The sequence below is a fragment of the Python bivittatus genome, unplaced genomic scaffold, assembly GCF_059951505.1.
Source record: "Python bivittatus isolate LINGU-HERP-01145 unplaced genomic scaffold, Pbiv_v1 ctg000850_np1212, whole genome shotgun sequence".
NCBI lineage: Eukaryota > Metazoa > Chordata > Lepidosauria > Squamata > Pythonidae > Python > Python bivittatus.
In genome coordinates this window covers 5,050,594-5,068,889 of record NW_028277112.1, presented here as the reverse complement: position 1 = coordinate 5,068,889, position 18,296 = coordinate 5,050,594, and the positions used below count along the sequence as shown (strand labels likewise).

The 18,296-nt window shown below is 37.7% G+C and overlaps 2 protein-coding genes across 2 annotated transcripts in view; both read right to left on the bottom strand.

Moving 5' to 3' along the window:
- ANKRD31 (ankyrin repeat domain 31) overlaps positions 1 to 18,296 on the bottom strand; it is a 79,817-nt gene that overhangs the window by 47,967 nt on the left and 13,554 nt on the right. The window contains exons 4-7 of the mRNA XM_088130366.1: positions 18,045 to 18,091; positions 6,263 to 6,384; positions 2,255 to 2,440; positions 1,522 to 1,664 (exon numbers count right to left, since the gene is read on the bottom strand). Coding sequence (XP_087986492.1) covers positions 1,522 to 1,664; positions 2,255 to 2,440; positions 6,263 to 6,384; positions 18,045 to 18,091 — 498 coding nt within the window. The remainder of the gene's footprint in view (positions 1 to 1,521; positions 1,665 to 2,254; positions 2,441 to 6,262; positions 6,385 to 18,044; positions 18,092 to 18,296) is intronic.
- Positions 12,021 to 12,650, bottom strand: LOC148213753 (uncharacterized). The gene has a single exon (XM_088129902.1). The coding sequence runs from the start codon at positions 12,648 to 12,650 to the stop codon at positions 12,021 to 12,023; it is 630 nt and encodes a 209-aa protein (XP_087986028.1).

The following is an 18,296-nucleotide window of genomic DNA, read 5'->3' as shown; positions in this document are numbered from 1 at the left end:
CCAATCCTACAGTTCTATGAATAAAAGATGACAGAAGCAGCTGCATGGTGAGAACACTGAATAATACTGAAAATAGGGAAAAAATCCTACCAAGAAACCCATGAATACAAAGTTATCCTAATTTTGAACTTGCAAAAAGAACACAATAAATTAGCAGATCTAATTTGTGCTTAATTTTACACTTTTATGAGTTGGTAAATGTCAGTATGGCAGCTTTACCACTGTCATTATATTAAAAAAGACTTGTCCAAAAGAAAACAAACAAATCTATCTGCCTCGAAGAAATCTCATTAAGTGAAGTAGATATGTTTAGAATTGAATCCTGAAATATATTCTGGAGGACACATCAAAGAAAAACCCTTCTATAACAGAGGAGAGATAACTACCTCCTTTTGACTGTACTACAACATTTTTACAAAAAATTAAAAACCAAAGTTTGATTTGCATCTCTAATACTATGTGTAAGAAGTCGAATACAAATATGTAGGGAGCAAGATGGGAGCAATAAATTACTTTAGGAATTTACAAAACTGGTGGTTAGTGAGAAAAATTAATTATTTTTAGAACAAAATCACTTTATAAATCAACAAGTCAGAATGATTAATAAGAAAAATGACAAATATTCAGAAGAAATATACCATCACATTTAGGGAATATATGTCTACATTCATATTTTAATTAATTCCCAAGTAACTGGAAATAGATTAAAGCAAAATTTGCTAGGTATCTGGAGGCCAAAAAAAACAAACAAACCCTGCCATATTCAGGAATACAGTAGCTTTAGGGCTCCCCCTGCTGAATAGACTCTCTAATATAAGAAAGTCGTACTTGTAGCAGTTGCATTGCACAGAACTTGTAGCAAGACTTGGAGGAGATGAGCTGCACAGGAGAATTTAGGCTTCCTGCGTCAAGATGGAGCTCCAGGATGGTTGAATTATTTCTCTATTTCTCCCCTAGATGGTGCAAAGAAGAACTCAAAACTGAAGAAAATTAAGGTTCTTTATCAGGCAATCATTATTAATCTAGCTAGTATGACTTAACAATGCACTTCAAAGACCCAAACTAGCTGATAGCTCAAGACATGACCTCTTCTTCAATCAGATACTATAATCACAGACAGAAGATACATGACATGTCCCTTTCTGTTACTCTACAACACAGCCTCTAATCTGACAGGAAAAAGATCACTAAGACATCTATTACTTGGAGTGAAATATAGCCCATTTACAAAACATAATGCAGCAGCCACAGATATCAGAGTACTGCACTCCAACTTGATGCAACAGAGAAGCCCAAAACCTGATGCATTCTTAAGGTTCCTGCAAATTGGAAGCTGAATCCTACAGCAGAGAGAAATACATGTTGACAGGGAATTAATATATGCCCAACCTAACTGGAAAACACTAGATTCGGGATGACAGTTTTTAATTGCTGTGAATATAATAAGGAAACAAGCAAGGTGATTTGCCTGAACATCATGCAAAACATTTTGTAGAATACTTTCAGGGACATAAATTATACCTTGTAGTGACCATCTTTAACAGCATCATGTAATGGTGTTACTTGCTCATATCCTTTACAATTAACATCTGCTCCTGCTTTTAGAAGTTCATTTGATATTTCAAAACAACCAGCCAAACTGGACTCATGTAATGGAGTCCACCCTATAGAATTGAAAAGTACATTATTTTCTCCAAAATACATTATTTTTCTTTAATAGAACGAAGTCCAGCACAAACATTACATAATTATTTTCTACTGACTTTTAATTTCCATTCCGGTACAATTCAGATATCTAAATATTCCCACCAATTTCAAAAATGTCTGCTTAATATTATCACATTAGACTCATTTAAGTATTGTTAGGAAGACCAAGTTCTACTTAGCCACTCAACTTGTTCATTCATTTTGAACAAAAGCAAGTTTTAAATTTTAGCAAGTTGTGAATGATATTCCCACTTATTCCAAAACATGTCAGAATGTATTACGTGGAGAACAATCTGCTTGCTTGCCTGTATGTCTATATTCTGTCTTCACTTATATTAACTTTTAAAGCCCTGCAGGAAAATTTACATCTACAGAAACTATTATTCAATTTGAAAGCTGAACACCTGAGTTTCATTGAACAAAATGAAATCTGGTAATTTTGAACCTGTATAGACTATGCAGTACAATATATTATTCTTGCTTCAATTAAGTAAGATCGATCCTATCATTTTTATAAAACAAATTTTATGTTGGATATTATGCTTACCTGCATAGTCCTGGACATTAACATCTGCACCAGCTTTTATCATTGCACGTATACCATCTAGGTCATCTTCTGTAGCAGCTCTATGCAACAATGTCTGACCAAAAGTGTCTCTTCTGTTGATTACAGACAGTGGAATGTAATTACATGAGGAGTCATTGGAACAACAATTAAAAATGGTCTGCTTTCCTGAGAAAGAAAATAAAAATGAAACAAATGAAATTCTTTAAATGGCATGAATCATAACACCGTGTATTTTTGTTTTAGAAATATATAAAGATGTAACAGTTTTCATGTTTCTAATTATCTTTTATGTATACTGTAGCAGGAAATATAATGAACATATTGCATAGATGATTAGGAAACACAACTCATGCTACTTAGTGGAGATTGTGGTACTTCCAAACAAAGCTTTTATTGTGTAATCACCCTGCCTCCTTAATGCATTTTAAAGAAGAAACAAACAACATTGTTTTCTATTTGGAACCTTGCCATGTTTTTCATTACTTCATATTTTGTCCCCAAAAGGTCTTATGGAATAACTCTGTTAGATAGCACTAAGAGTACTTCTGGAATAACTTTTACTGACTTTCCATCTGTAAGGGAATTAGAAACAAATTGCTTGATTATTTGCACACTGATAAATTGTCATTGACAGGATATTAATATATAAAGTTAAAAGAAGACATACTGTATACTAACTATCAAAATAAAATGTCAATTGATGGTATTCATATATCTGATAATATGCTAAGTGAAGCTTACAGGAGCCCAGAGGAATATATAAGTTGGAATGAAAAGTTAACTTCTGCACCAGCTTTTATCATTGCACGTATACCATCTAGGTCATCTTCTGTAGCAGCTTTATGGAAACGGTTTGATCCTGTTGGGCTGAGGAAGTGGACAGGGTCCTCGGGGCTGTTAGTGCGGCTACCTAAATCTTAGATCCTTGTCCCTCCTGGTTAGTTAAAGCCACCAAGGAGGTGACCTTAGGGTGGATGCTGGCAGTGGTCAATTCATCCTTGCAGGAAGGGCTGTTCTCGAAGCCTTTCAAGGAGGCTTTGGTCCACCCCCTCCTCAAGAAACCATCACTAGATCCCACCCTTCTGGACAATTTTCGTCCAGTCTCCCACCTTCCCTTTCTAGGAAAGGTGGTGGAAAAGGTAGTCATGTGGCACCTTCAGAGGATCATGGAGGAAACGGATTATCTGGACCCCTATCAGTCAGGGTTCAGGCCCGGTTATGGGACAGAAACAGCATTGGTCGCACTTTTGGATGATCTCTGGTGAGAGCGGGATGGGAGTAGTGCATCCATCCTTGCTCTTCTTGACCTCTCGGCAGCTTTCGATATGATCGACCATGGTATCTGTTTGGGTCGGCTGCAGGAGTTGGGACTGGGTGGCACAGTGTTCTGCTGGTTCATCTCCTTTCTCCAAGGCCGAACCCAATCAGTGTTGATAGGGAGCAAGAGGTCCAACCCAGGGCCCCTACTCTGTGGGGTGCCTCAGGGTTCGGTGCTTTCGCCGCTCCTATTTAACATCTACATGAAACCGTTGGGTGAGATCATCCGGCACCGTGGAATGAGGTATCATTAGTATGCTGATGATACCCAATTATACATCTTCATCCCAGATGACCTAAGTGATGCTGTGACTACCCTCTCGCAGTCCCTGGAGGCTATAGGGGCCTGGATGGGGGACCACAGGCTTCAACTGAACCCTGGTAAGACGGAGTGGCTGTGGGTATGGGGAGCCTCAAGATTTAGGAGTTTATCATCTTTGGTTCTTGATGGGGTTGCACTACCCCAGACAGACCCGGTGCGTAATCTGGGGGTCTTCCTGGACTCATGACTCCTGTTCGAAGAGCAGGTGGCAGTCGTGGCTAGGAGGGCCTTTGCGCAACTCTGTGTTGTGCGGCAGTTATGCCCCTTCCTCGATCAGGGGGCCCTCCGCACGGTCACTCATGCCCTGGTCACCTCCTGGTTGGATTAGTGTAACACGTTCTACATGGGGCTACTCTTGAAGAATATCCAGAAGCTACAGCTGGTGCAGAATGCAACGGCGCAGCCAGTTCTGAATGCCCCTAGGAGGGCACATATAACACTGCTGTTATGCGAGCTGCATTGGTTGCCAGTCTGCTTCCGGGTCCAATTCAAGGTGTTGGTCATCACCTTTAAAGCCCTTCATGGCACAGAACCAGGTTATCTGAGGAGCTGTCTCGCCCCGGTTACTTCAGCCCGCCCCACTCAGTCCAGCAGGAGGGGCATGTTGCAGACCCTGGGGTCTAGGCAGAGGGCCTTTTCTGCTGTGGCAGAATCTTCTTCCCGAGGTCCGGTGTGCCCCCACTTTCATGGCCTTCAGGAAAGGAGTGAAATCCTGGCTGTGCCAGAAGGCCTGGGGTCTGGATGGGGGCTCGCACCAGTGGATGTGGCTTGTGGGATGATTGACCATGCCCCCCGTCATCTTGAATGTTTTTACTATTTATGTGCGGGGTTTGCTGTCTATATTTGATTTTTAATGGATTAATTTATTTTAACTATTTATGGGGGATTTTTAATTGTTGATGGGGTTTCTGATTTTAACTGTGAGCCACCCAGTCACCCGTTGGGGAGAGATGGGCGGCATACAAATTTAATAATAAATAAATAAATAAATAAATAAATAAATAAATACTTTTGTTAATGCTGTGTTTTTAACTCCCTTCCATTTCTCTCAAAGAAGTGAACTGGAGACAGGGCTAATCTTGAAGCTCCTTGCCACTGAAGGAACATGGGATGCAATAGGTCCAAGCTTCCATATATCATGCCTATGGCTATTTTAGAGCTTAGTGCTGGCAAGAACACTCTCAGCATAATTGTATCATTATGGTAAGCTTCCGAGATCATAACTAGGTCTATAGAGGGCCATACCCCATCCCACACCAATACTGGTAGACTTTTTATCTAATCATATAAATTATCTACATTGGTCTTGCATGCCCATGGATAAATAGGGATTAAATCCAGATCGTGAGAATTTACCATTCAGATTTGATGGAAGATGACATATCAAAGTACACTGCAGTCTGGAAGCATTTATGCTGGTTGCTTCTGCACCTCATTCTGGAAAAGTAAACCTTTCTTTGCCCAAATGAAATGAAACAAGGCTGCGGGATGGCAATCCGCAGATGCAATAAGGGCAGAAAAGTACTGACGCTCTCCAAATGCAGGCAAGCGGCAGTAAACAGCAGGCAAGCGGCAGGTGGCAAGCCGGAGGCAGGCAGTAGGTAAACGCAGGCAAGCCTGCCTCCAATTCTCCCCTCCAAACGCAGGCAGGTGGAAGGCAGCAAGCAGCAGGCCAACAGCAGGCAGCAGGCAAATGTAGACAAGCCTGCCTCCAATGGTTGCCTCCAAATGCAAGTAAGCAGCAAGCAAGCAGCAGGTAACAAACAGCAGCAGGCAACACACAGCAAGCAGCAGATAAGCAAGGAGCAGGCAAGCAAACAGCAGGCAACAAGCGGCAGGCCTATGGCAGGCAGCTGCAAACATAGGCAAGCAACAAGTGGGAGGTAGCATTCAACAAGTGGCAGGCAGCAAACAGCAGCAAGTGACAAACAGCAAGCAGCAGCTAAGCCAACGGCAGGCAAGCAAACAGCAGGCAGCAAGCAGTCAGGAAATGGCAAAACGCACTGGCAGCAAGTTCTCCAAATGTGGCCAGCACAACAAGCACAGCCCGTCTCCCAGCTCACTCCTCCCAGCACTGAGCCCAGCAAGCGCTGACCCAAACGCTCATACGTGCATACATTCAATACAGACACACAACACATTCAACTCAAATGCTAAATGTCTAAAATGAGGACAGTCCATCCATGGCTCCTGTTCCTTCCGTCATCTTAACGGGAAGTCCAGTTAAACATTTTAGTACAGGTTTCTATGTTGTAATATGAACTCATACACTTTGCCACAGTAACTTATTTAGAAAAAAAAGTAAATTGCCTTCTAACTATAAACAGACCATCAAAAACAATACTTACTTGTTTTCCTGGCAATTCTTTGGCTTTTCCTCACTTGCTCAATTTTGGTATTTGCATCTGAAAATGAGCAATGGCATGTGCAAATTCCCAGTTGCGAAGATTCGTACTCTTTATAATTAAATCTGCTGACAAATAAATGGTGTGAAATTACAAAATGCATTTTGAAAGTACCTTAAAACTTTTCCCTGATTTTTCTGTAACTGACTAAAATGGGACTCCCTCTGGAAATTAATTAGACTCGCCCAATATAAGGTTTAATCTTGTCTAAATTTTAAACTGGAACTGTACATTTTTAAATACCCTAAACTGGATATATAAAATTAAAATTGCCTTCCCCAAAGTAAAAATACATAATACTCTATTCAATATCTTTAGCTGATAGTTATACCTGTGCATCTTCTGATGCGTTCCTTCTAGAAATTGTTGGCAGTTAGAATTAGCATCTACATCATTTATAGCAAAGCTCTTTCTTTGGTGGGCTGATTTTGTTAACATACATGAAGTTCCTTGGAAAAGTTGCTCACATGAACAAATGTCTTTTAAAATGGAATTTCCTTTTTTAGGTGGTCTATCATGACAAGCAGTTTTTTGAGGATCTGAATGGCACAGTGGATGCATACACTGGTCATAATCAATCTATGAAAAATCAATTGCAAAATGCTTCAAAAGGCATATTCATAAGGGTAGAAAATATTGATACTTCTATACATAATGTACATTCTGAAAACAACTTCATACTGCATATGGGCTGGGTTTTTGTCTAGTTAAATAATCTATTCATTTAGGAAAATTGAGGAAAGGGCTTAAAATAATTCCTTTATATCTCTGATTATGTTAGAATGATAAATATTTATTATGATGAATTTTTTTACCTTTCTGCACACCTAGAATTTCAGTTGCAGATTATTATTTCACCTTTTTAAAAAACCAGGATTCTTCCTAAAATTATTTTTTTCTATAACTATAGAAAGCTATAGAATCACTAAGGAAAACAACTTTACAAAAGAAGCTAGCCTTATAGCTATCTTTTTTGCAGTTATTAACAAGTTGATGAAGATTCTCAGTCATCCAGGTGGAATTATCTGGAGGTTGAGTCATGGCAACTGGACTTCTTTTCTTTTGGCTTGATACGTTTTGCTGCTTGTCCAAGCAGCTTGTTCAGTCTAGAAAGTTGGTTAGGGGGGACCCCATAAATGTCTTCCAGGGTGGCTGCGTTTCTCACTGACATGATGGGCCATGACTCAACCTCCAGTTATTAACAAGGTTCTCAGTCTTATGCATATAGATCAGGATATGACATTACAGCTGATTTTAAAAGATTACTAAATGAACTTACTCTTGAAACTCATCCATGCATTTAAATCCATGTAACTACAAGTTGCAAAAACTGACTAAAATCAAAATATGTTATTACAATGCTGTTTGTGAAATGGAAAGTCAACAACTTATATTGGCTCAATGTTCCTTTATCCTGACTATGTTACCAATAGGGATTTGTAGCTATTTGGATCCACAAAGAAAAAGGATTTTGGATCCAGTGTGGGCACATCTGCTGTTCCTGTCAGTGCCATCTTAAAGAAGTTGTACTTTCTTCTGGGCTCAGGCTGCTGAAGGTACAGCAAGCACACCTGTGAAGAATCCAGAGCACCTTCCCAGGTCAGATTTGAATAGCTGCATATCCCTAGTACTAGACACATCACTTTTATTGACCAATTTAAGCAAAGTAACATAATCAGCTAGTTTGTCCAGTTTTTAAAACAATTTTGAAGAGCAGAACTTTGCCTAGAAACCTGCACAAAACCAGTTATTAATTTCACATTTGTAAGTTATGTCAGTAACAACAGTTAGGGGAGTCTTTGCTGTTACCATTCTTCCTCGTTCTCCAGACAAAAACCAAGATGGAGGAAATCTCCATTAAAGTTATGTTGCAAGTGGTAGTTTAGCAAAGTAATTCTCAACCTTTTATGTTTTAAACATCACCATTACTCAATTGAAGAACGTGGGCCCCAACCATTATAGAAATAAAAATACCACTTTTTCTTAAGACATGCTACTTTTATATTTATCATTAATATTAATGTTTAAAGATTTAACTAAAATTTCTATATTCATCTCAACCACATCTGAGTCTGAGTATCTGTGGTACATATACTGCAAGTTGAAAACCAATGGTTTAGCAGATGAAGTCAAACAGGGTATCTTTCTTCATTGGAAACAAACAAATAAAACGCCCAAGGTAGAAAAAACATGCAGAACATGGCTTTTGGAATTCTTCCTAACCTCTTTACTAGCAGTGATTATAGGAAACACCTGTATTTTTTCTGCGTAACAAAATAACATGTTAGAACTGTTTGTGTATGCCTGTTCTCCCCTCATTTGCATCTTTTTGTGTTTGTGTGCACTGAGCAGCACAGGGCAGGCTACATATTCTTCACTCTGGGTCACATCTCCAAGATGGAGCCAGGCCTAGAATGCAACAGTTAACAACATCTCTTTGTTGATGCAAAGTAGATTATGGCTTTTATTGGGTTTCATGCAGAATTTGAGATCTGTCCATTTAATTTCCTTAAGGTAGAAAGAGGATTGGGTAGAAACGTAAGTTTAAAAAATATAAGGTGTGAGAATAACGGAAGCACCACCCTTCCCAGTTTATAGCCACATTTTTTAGGATTCTGTTTTTAACAACTATAAAAGTCTAAGAAAGAGCTGAGCTAACTTATACTATGTATATATTATGTAATAATTATATGTAATATATGTAACATATATTATTATATATATAAATATGTATATATATATATATATATATATATACTATGTATATATATAAATTATGTATATATTATCCTTATAAGGATCCAAAATCCATATAAAACACAAAATCAGTAGGCTTGGAATATATGTAAGAAAGCAAGAGATTCCCAAGGGGCGGTAAATCTAAACAAAGATGAATGAACACTGGATGCCCAAGTGGTCTCTCAATGCTGAATATCTATTGGCAGAGGAGAGAAAATAAGGAAATACATATGGGGAATGAAATGGAATTATTGTTGAAAGATCCTGTTAATTTTTATAAATGAAAATCCAGAATTCACTGAAATATCCAGGCTGATTATGTGGGACCCACTCAAATAAATTCATACCCTGAAAATCAAATCTTCACAAATCATGCTTCTTTCCTTCCAAAAACTCATTATTTGTTTCTGAAGTTCTGCTGGCATTGGTACAAAAGTGTGCTTCAATTAAGCAACCAGACTCAAATCAAACTTCTGATTATAGAGTGAACCTTGTCCTAAAAACATTATTCTATGGTACTGAGATCCTTTAGAAATCAAATATTTCTTTCATAAATACTGAACATATGCAAACATTAAGCAGTCTTTTACTTCAATTTATTTAACTCAGTACTGTCTGCTATAAACACATGTTCTGAATGTCTCAGCAGCTGGGAGCACCCAACCAACCTTGTTTGGGCTTGGAAGCTACATCAGGTCGATACTAGATGATCCTTTCATTAGACAGGAATCTACCAGAGAATATCTGGGCCCAGTACTAGACTGGGAAGACAAAATTCATATCTGAAGAAAGCCACAGCAATTATTTTTATACTGTTTCCAAAAAAAAAAAAAAGGCAGAGATCTGTTCATAAAGTCACCAGGATTTGAGCTCAACTTGAAAGAGCCTGTATCTTTACATGGTTTCAAGGACAGTCTTTCTTTATATGAGATTCTTTAGCCAGAGATGCCAGAAATTGAACTTGAGAACGTAAAACAAGTTTCCAACCACTGAACTTTGGCCAATTTTTTTGCACTTCTGTGGTATTTTTCAGATAGTTTTTTTTTAAGGAGATATATTACACATGACATTATACAGTATATAATAGCAGTGGGGGATTCCTCTCCTTCAGTTAAACTTCTTGCACACAGAAAACTGACAGGTGGGGGAAAAAGTTGTTAAAATAGACTTGCCCCTGATATTCCTGTTATAAACATGAAGAAGTTTGGGTTTGCTTTGTTTTAAGAATATATCACTAATGACCAACATTTCAACATGGAACAATTCTAGACCTATAAAGAAAACCTCTTCAATTCCAGCTATATTCTAGATTTGGAAAACAAGGGGATATACAGCAGAATTCACTATGCTGTTACGCTACTTTAGAGATCTCCACATTAAACGTCAGACCAAAGCTTATTAGGAAAGTATAATGATTCAGTACATCAATTAATATGATGGAAAAGTTTTTAAAAACATGTTTGATTTCAAACTAGATTTCTATTGTATATATGTAACAGATTTTTAAAATATGACCTTGCCAAGTTTTAAATACAGATAGTCCTCGGGTTATGACGGCAGTTGGGATCGGGATTACCATCGCTAAGTGATGCGGTCATAGAGGGCAACATCACATGACTGAATTGCTTTGTGACAGCAATCCCAGCAGCTGCCGTATCCCCAGGACTATGTGGATTGTCAAGCAGGAAGAGGTGGGAGTCCCAGGTAAGGAGGGCAGGTGGGGTGCAGGTGCCAGGGGTACTGCAGGCAGGCGCTAGGTAGTATGGATAGGTTGGCAAGGGCCAGAGGTGAGTGCTGGGAAGCACAGACAGGCTGGGAACAGCCATGGGTGGGTACTGGGGAGTGTGGACAGGACAGCAAGGGCCATAGGAGGGTGCTGGGGAGTACAGGCAGGCCAGTGGGGGCTGCAGGCAGAGAGTGCTGTGGGTGGGTGCATGGTATGGAAGGCAGCGTGATGGAATGGTATGGCGAAGGCCGCACTCGGGGAGATAAGTTTTTCCTTAGCCCCCAGAATGAGTGTGGGAAGGTGAAGAGGATGAGGCTGGTACCACCCTAAGGAATTCACAGTGTTTGCTTGCTGGCTTGGGAGGTTTAGATTCAGTCTGGCAAGATTGTCTTGTAGGTGGAAGCTAATAAATGCAATAGAACTGTAACTGTACTGTCTTGTGGAGTTCTTTGGGCTGAACCTGACAGGCAGGCAGGCAGGAGGTGCTATGGAGTAAGAGATCTTTGGGATCTCATATTCCATAATGGGGGTCCGCAGGAGAAAAAGTGGTGGGAGCAACTTACAGGAGCAACTTGCAACCTTCCCTGCTGGCTTCCCCATTGATTTTGTTTGTGGGAAGCCAGCAGGGAAGTTTGCAAATGGCAATCATGTGACCACTGCAACAGCTGCAGCCTCATGGACCAGCGCCATCATAATTCTGAAGAATCGCTGAACGAGTGGTCGTAACTTGAGGACTACCTGTATATGGACCAACTACGTGATCAAATTCATAAAGAGGAACGAGAGCATATAGGATAACTTTAGCACACCTATGTGAATTGATCTGGCAGGTCAGTTTAACATATTGTTTATGCATCCTCCTTCACTCAGTCCCCCCTCAACCCTTCAATTTATGAGAGAAGATGCAGACTAAATTCCCAATCCCAAGAAACCTTTTGGAGGAGCTTGAGGAGGGGGCTGAAAAAAACAGCCTGTGCTAATCCTCTCTAATGAATCTTCTCTAAATATATTTTTTAGCCAGTACCTCTGAAATAACGAAAGATATTATACATTTTTTAAAAACATAACAATGGACATGTCAATTAAAATATACACTGCTAATGTTAGAATAACATAGACTTGTGAACATAGCTGAAAAGAAAATGTTTCCTAATCTCTTAATGGATTAATGTACAGTATGTATATATTTCTCTGTCTGTCTGTGCTCTCTCCCTCTCCCTCTCCCTCTCCCTCTCTCTATATATATTTACATACATGTTCGTCTGAAGTGCATGACATCGTGGCCATCATTAAAGCTTTTGGTTCTTCATGGCATTGCAAATGACATTGAGATTTTAAATCTGTATCTATTATTTCTGTGGCATCATCATTTGTCTGTTCCTGTGTTAGCTGCTTCTCTGCTATGCTATATCCACTTCTGTTTTCCACTGGCACTACAGATTCTGTCAAGGTGTTCAGTGCTGTGAGAAGTTCTTCTGGCAAGGTATTGCTCTCCTCATTTACAGATGTATCCATAGAAAAAGTACTATCCTGATATTCTAACATGTCAGACATTTGGGTGGTTTCAAATTCATCAAATGGTTTTATTACATGTTTCACTCCAAACGTTTTAGCTATGATACTATTTATAATCTCCTTAGATGCTACTGCTTCAGGAAATGGATCATTATCTGCCATATCATTCTTGTCACTGATCATCCCAACACTTTGGAAAGCCACTGACATTTCTGTGTATTTTGGCATATCATTTGGGAATGACTTTACTGCATCCATATCTGAGAGAAGACTTTTTTCTGGAGAATCATCCTTGTTTAATGTCTGTGAAAACGAAATTAAAATGCCATGCTTACATAAAAAAAAACCCATACTGTTTCTATAAAGATACTCCTGTAGCATAACTTTAATTATTCTTTTTGGTATTTTATCATTTATATTACAACAATTTTTAACAATAGACATATTTCTACATACAAATTAATGTAATGGTAATTAAGGATGATTTTTTATAAAAAGTTTTATGCTGCCACAACACATTGACCTAAAATCTTCAGTGGTTTGCATTTATGATCTTTATATGACTTCTCTGGGAAATCATAGACAAATATAAGATTTCATCAGCCATATGTACACAAATAATTATTTCACGTACACAAATAATTATTTCATACTTAATATAATTATTCCTAAATAGAGTGATGCTCATAACGCAGCTTGATAAGTGCATCTAGTCCTATAATATCAATATTTTAATTAATTTAAATATGTAATTCCAAATAGGGTAAAGCATCCGATGGCCCTATAATATACTGGACAATGCCAGAGTTCTGGGGAAAAAAATGGGGAGCATGTACAATACGTTAGGAATAAAAATCTGGGCATTCCTTAAATAGTGATGTATGTAACCTCAAAAATCCACTTTGTTTTACTGTCCTTTTTGGCAGAACAATTTTGTGTCTAGCACTCTTTTGACAGTTTTTTTCTTAAATTTGAAAAAAAAATCATCAGATCAACAGGGTCAGAGGAAGCTATATAAAGTGGATGAGATATCATTGGCAGCTTCTTTTAACTTTTAATAAGTCCGGTGCGTGGCAGCAGCAGTGAATGTTTGAAGAGAGCCTTACTCCTTTTTCTTCAATGCCTCCTAGAATGACAATATGACACACAAAATTGCTGCCTTACATATTAAAAAAAAACAACAGTACTGTCTTTCATCCTTGGAATTTGAAGGAAGGGTGGATGAATTCTTGAATGAATAATTTGAATGGCCATATGGATTACCTGATGGGTCCAATGTATTACAAGTTTTAGCATTATACAAAACTTTTTGAAGAATGCTTTATAATAACCTCTATCTCACTAGATACTATGTCATTATATGATTCATAGGATGCCTCTGATCTGTGTAAAAACAGTAATATTCTTCAACTAAAGGTTTGTAATGCCGTCATTTTAAGTGGTCCTTAAATATGAAGAACTGTTATCTTTACAGCACACACACACACATACACACATTCATTAAATATAGTAAAATGCAAAAGGTAACTACGTATTTACAAACAGAAAACCATTACTAAACCTACGTTTCCGTCTGACATCTCTAGAACTCCAGCCACTTTAGAATCTAAACCTAGAACAATAACAGACAAGTATACTTTAAACTTTTGTAAGTATACTTTAAATTTATCATTATATTTATTATTTTAAACATTCTTTAAAACATGAGAATTACATTTACTACCTGGATTATTCTAAATCCAGGGTGAATATGAAATTATTTGTTACTATCCACCAATGAATGTTCCATATGAAAAAAAGCATACCCTTCATCTATTTGGTAAAATTACCAATGTGCGTCTACTAATTTTACACTTAATTCAACTAAAATTATTTTCTACCTCTCCAAATACAAGTATTAGGATGAGACTTCGGCAGGGCAGGGCAGAGTAATGCTCTGGTTGACAATGTCCTTCCCCAATGCATGCTGGGGACTGCCCTATAATAGACATGCTCAGAAATGCCATTCTCAATCCATTTTTGAAAAAGAATAATGATAGCCAGAGTTTGGATTCTGCAAGTGTAACAAAACCTGCTAGCAGCTTTTAAACGGTAAAACAAAGATAAAAGCAAACAAAAACCTCGCAACCTAGTAAGCCAATTCCTTTCCCATCTGAAACTCCATTGTTGGTTCAATCAAGGTAACCAAAGTAATATTCTCTAATTTGTTATGGGATGAACAGGGAAGAGCAGCCATTTTTACTATATTTTTCATTATTTTTGCTGTTTACATTATCAGGAAGCCAACTCCTTACAGGAACTGCTTTACAAGGAGTCTACTACTATAGCTCTTAATCAGAGAGATCAAAATAAGACCTTATGTGAAAATGCAACAATTGGAACTCTATATGGTTTTTCCTACCTTAAAAAACAGTCATAGGTAGGGATAAAAGTCATTTTGAACCAGGAATCTGCCCTTATCCACTTGACTACTTAATATAGTCCTCTCCTTAACTTATTAGCCATGCAGAGATAAACATATGATCAAATTAGATGTGATATAAGCAGCAGTCATGGGGAAACATAAGTAGCTTCAGGCTCATGAGACTTTTTTGAAGAGTGATCAGGATTGTTTGCACAAATCGATTATTAGATCTAATTCCTCAATATGAGCCTGATCCAAATAAGAAACTCCTCTCTTAAATAAGAAATATTTAGGAACTATCTATGAGAATTCTCAAATAAATTCTCAACTAACCTTAATGTATGGCTTTTATATTTTTCACAGAATGAGCACATTGTTCCTTTAATCCAGAAAGTCCAAGCCCAACTGTAACATAAGATCTTTCTGCATAATGCATAGTTGAATCTAATTAAATATATAATACAACTTCTCATTCTTCTGAAAGCAGAATAATGGAACACCATCTATAACACAATTTCTAAAAAGTTGAATTGTCAAAACAACACAGTTCCTTATTTTGTTATACAGGTAGTCCTTGACTTATGACCATTCGTTTAGCAACCATTCGAAGTTACAACAGCACTGAAAAAAGTGACTTACAACTGGTCCTCGCACTTATGACCACTGTAGCATCCCCACGGTCACACAATCACCATTTGCAACCTTCCCAGCTGGCTTCAGACAAGCAAAGTCATTGGGAAGCCAGCAGGGAAGGCCACAAGTTGGGGTCACATGTCTTGCTTAACAATCACTGTGATTCACTTAATGACCGCAGCAAAAAAAATTGTAAAATTGGTTGTGGTCACATAATGCCGCACTTAATGACTGCAACGCTTAATGACAAATTTTCCAGTCCCTACTATGGTTATAAGTTGAGGACTACCTGTATGATGTTTCAATACAAATACACATTCCCACTTTTAAATATTTTCTGTGTATTCATAATATCTACATTTAGCCAAGTTAAACTTCATTGTAAAAACATACCAATACAAAGTTTATATTCTCCATGTACAGTAGCAGCTGACAGACAATCAAGCTGGCAAATATTTGTAGCATTGACAGCATTGTTTATCTCAATCCTAGAGGAAAAAATATTCTGATTAAAGTAAAGTATGTTTTGGGATGATTTAGGTCTTAAGGCTCAAGAATTTACACTTAATTACATACACAATGGATATAGTTATGCAGTTATAGGAACCACATTTATTTTCTTACTTAATGTTGATACATTTTCTCCATTATAAAATTAAGCAACGTCTAGTAATTAAATTTCCATGACCGAGAGCAGCCAGCATCTGAGGTACTGGGGAAAAAAATATCAGGAAACACTTGTTGCTTTCCTCACCTGCTTATGGACACCCCAGAAGCTTCTGGTTTCACTTTTTATTTTATTAAAAACAGAATACTAGGCTAGATACCAGCTGCTGAAGAGCAATAGTGAAAGACAGTTACACAGTTCATGTTCAGATATATTTGATTAGGCAATGTATGACACAGAACACTAGATAAGATGGGCTGCTGACCTAATTCAACAGATCTCTTCTTATATTCTTGATTCAAGAAGTCAAATACATCAAACAAAGATAATCCAAAAGCAACACTGAATGTGGATAGTACAACAAAGGAATCACATACATCAATTGTGCTTGGGGTTACTCTCCTGGATAGGATAGAAATTTCAATATGCAAATATGATGGGTATAATTTGTCTATATTTTTCCACATTATTTGATAAACAGGAGATCACAAGAGTTTGGCTTTTAAAAAGAAAGTCTTGAACAAAACAGGACTTTTTTTTCTGGGAGGGGGGGAACTAAAGGGCAAATACTTAAGATAAGCCCTGAGGGCAATCTGAAAGTATGTGAATAGACAGCAATCAAGAATCCATTTTACTCTGAGATAGCAATCAGGATATATATGTGTACCTTCTAAAAAGTTAGAATTTTCTCTTTCCAAATAGCATGCAATGATAATATTTAAAATTCCTCTTTTTAATTCTGTCTAGGTAAACAAACAAGATAGGAATTCTGAAGTTACCCATTCATTCAAATGACTGTACTACTTCTTCACAACTATTGAAATATTTCCTAACAGACATCTGCATAGATGAAATATTAAGAGATGTCACATAGTCCTATGGATGAACAATGAGTTCTCTTTTTCTACATCTGTATGTCTACAATATACCAGCAAATCAAATAAAGCCCTACATAGCTCAGGGCGTGAGCATCTTTAGGAACAGCTACTTCCAGCAACTTTTTCTTATCCTTTAAAGAGAGTGCTCCCTCTGGTCTTTATCCCTGAAGAGTCCCATCTGCAGGGTCAGGTCTTCTCAATCACAACCTCCCTTCTCTAGGATACCATTCTCCTAGAGATCAGGTTGGCCCCACCCTTTTGAGCTTTCAAAAAGGAATTAAGACCTGGCTTCTCCAGCAAGTTTTTGGTGTCTGGTGGGTAAAACTGACTCTTTTGCAGGGGAACTTTGAAATTAAATTGGGCTGTTCCTTGGTGGATGGCGCAGGTGATGATGTGGGTTTTGTTGGTTTATGTTTTATGCATTTAGGTATCTAACCACTCAGAGTTGGTTGCAATTTGAGGGGAATATAAGCCTTGTACTAAATAAGTGAAACAAGCACATAAATAAATATTTTGCTCTTCCCTGTAGGTTGCTGCTTTCACTATTACAATTTCTTCCTTTTGAGGAATGAAGCAGCTTGAACTACTGACTGATTTTGTGTCATTTTTATCTCAGGCATTCAGCTGTAAGCAGGCAGGATCAAGCAGTAAATGAAGGAGTAATGAGAGAAGGAAATGAAAGCAGAGTTCTTGAGATGAGTTTATGGCAAATTAACTTGTCTGTAGGACATTTTATGGGCCACAGGAACTTTTCCAGCCTTTCTGTCTCCCAACTCTTCTATATCCATTTTAAAACATACCTGGAATTGTCCCTGGATATTCTATTTCCAGATAGATTTGGATATCAGAATACACAGACATGTGTACAGATGTGTATTAGCTGTATTTCATGTTATTGTTCATATTATGATTTATATAATTTTTAGTGCTCCATGATATAAAGCACTGCATGTCACATTAGAATCTATTGGATGAAGGTATATTTAAGCAAAAAAAATAAATTATTACAGCACTGAGAATATACCATAAATCCTATATACAGAGAGGGAGAGAGAAAGATCAATGGTGCTATTTTTCAGTTGGATGCTGCAACCCATTGACAATATATATGGCAACTTAGCACTTGCAAAATCACTTACAATTATCAGAGATATTGTACTTACGGGAGCAAAGATTGAGATTCTTCCTCTTCAGTAATCTCTTGATATGACTGGAAGAGAAAAAACAAGATTGGTTCAGAAAACAATAATTAAGGCTGCAATCCCAAGCACATTTTTGTAACAGTAAGTCATACTGAAATGAATGATAGTTATTCCAAACAAGGATGTATTGTCACCTCATTTTCCAACTTTAGTATAAGCAATAATTGTTGATCTGTGTATTTTATAGGTTATAATGTCTGCAATACAAGTTAA

What these genes read in the sequence shown, in the direction of transcription:
- LOC148213753 (XM_088129902.1), bottom strand. Translation starts at nt 12,650, where the DNA reads ATGGGTTTTTTTTTATGTAAGCATGGCATTTTAATTTCGTTTTCACAG.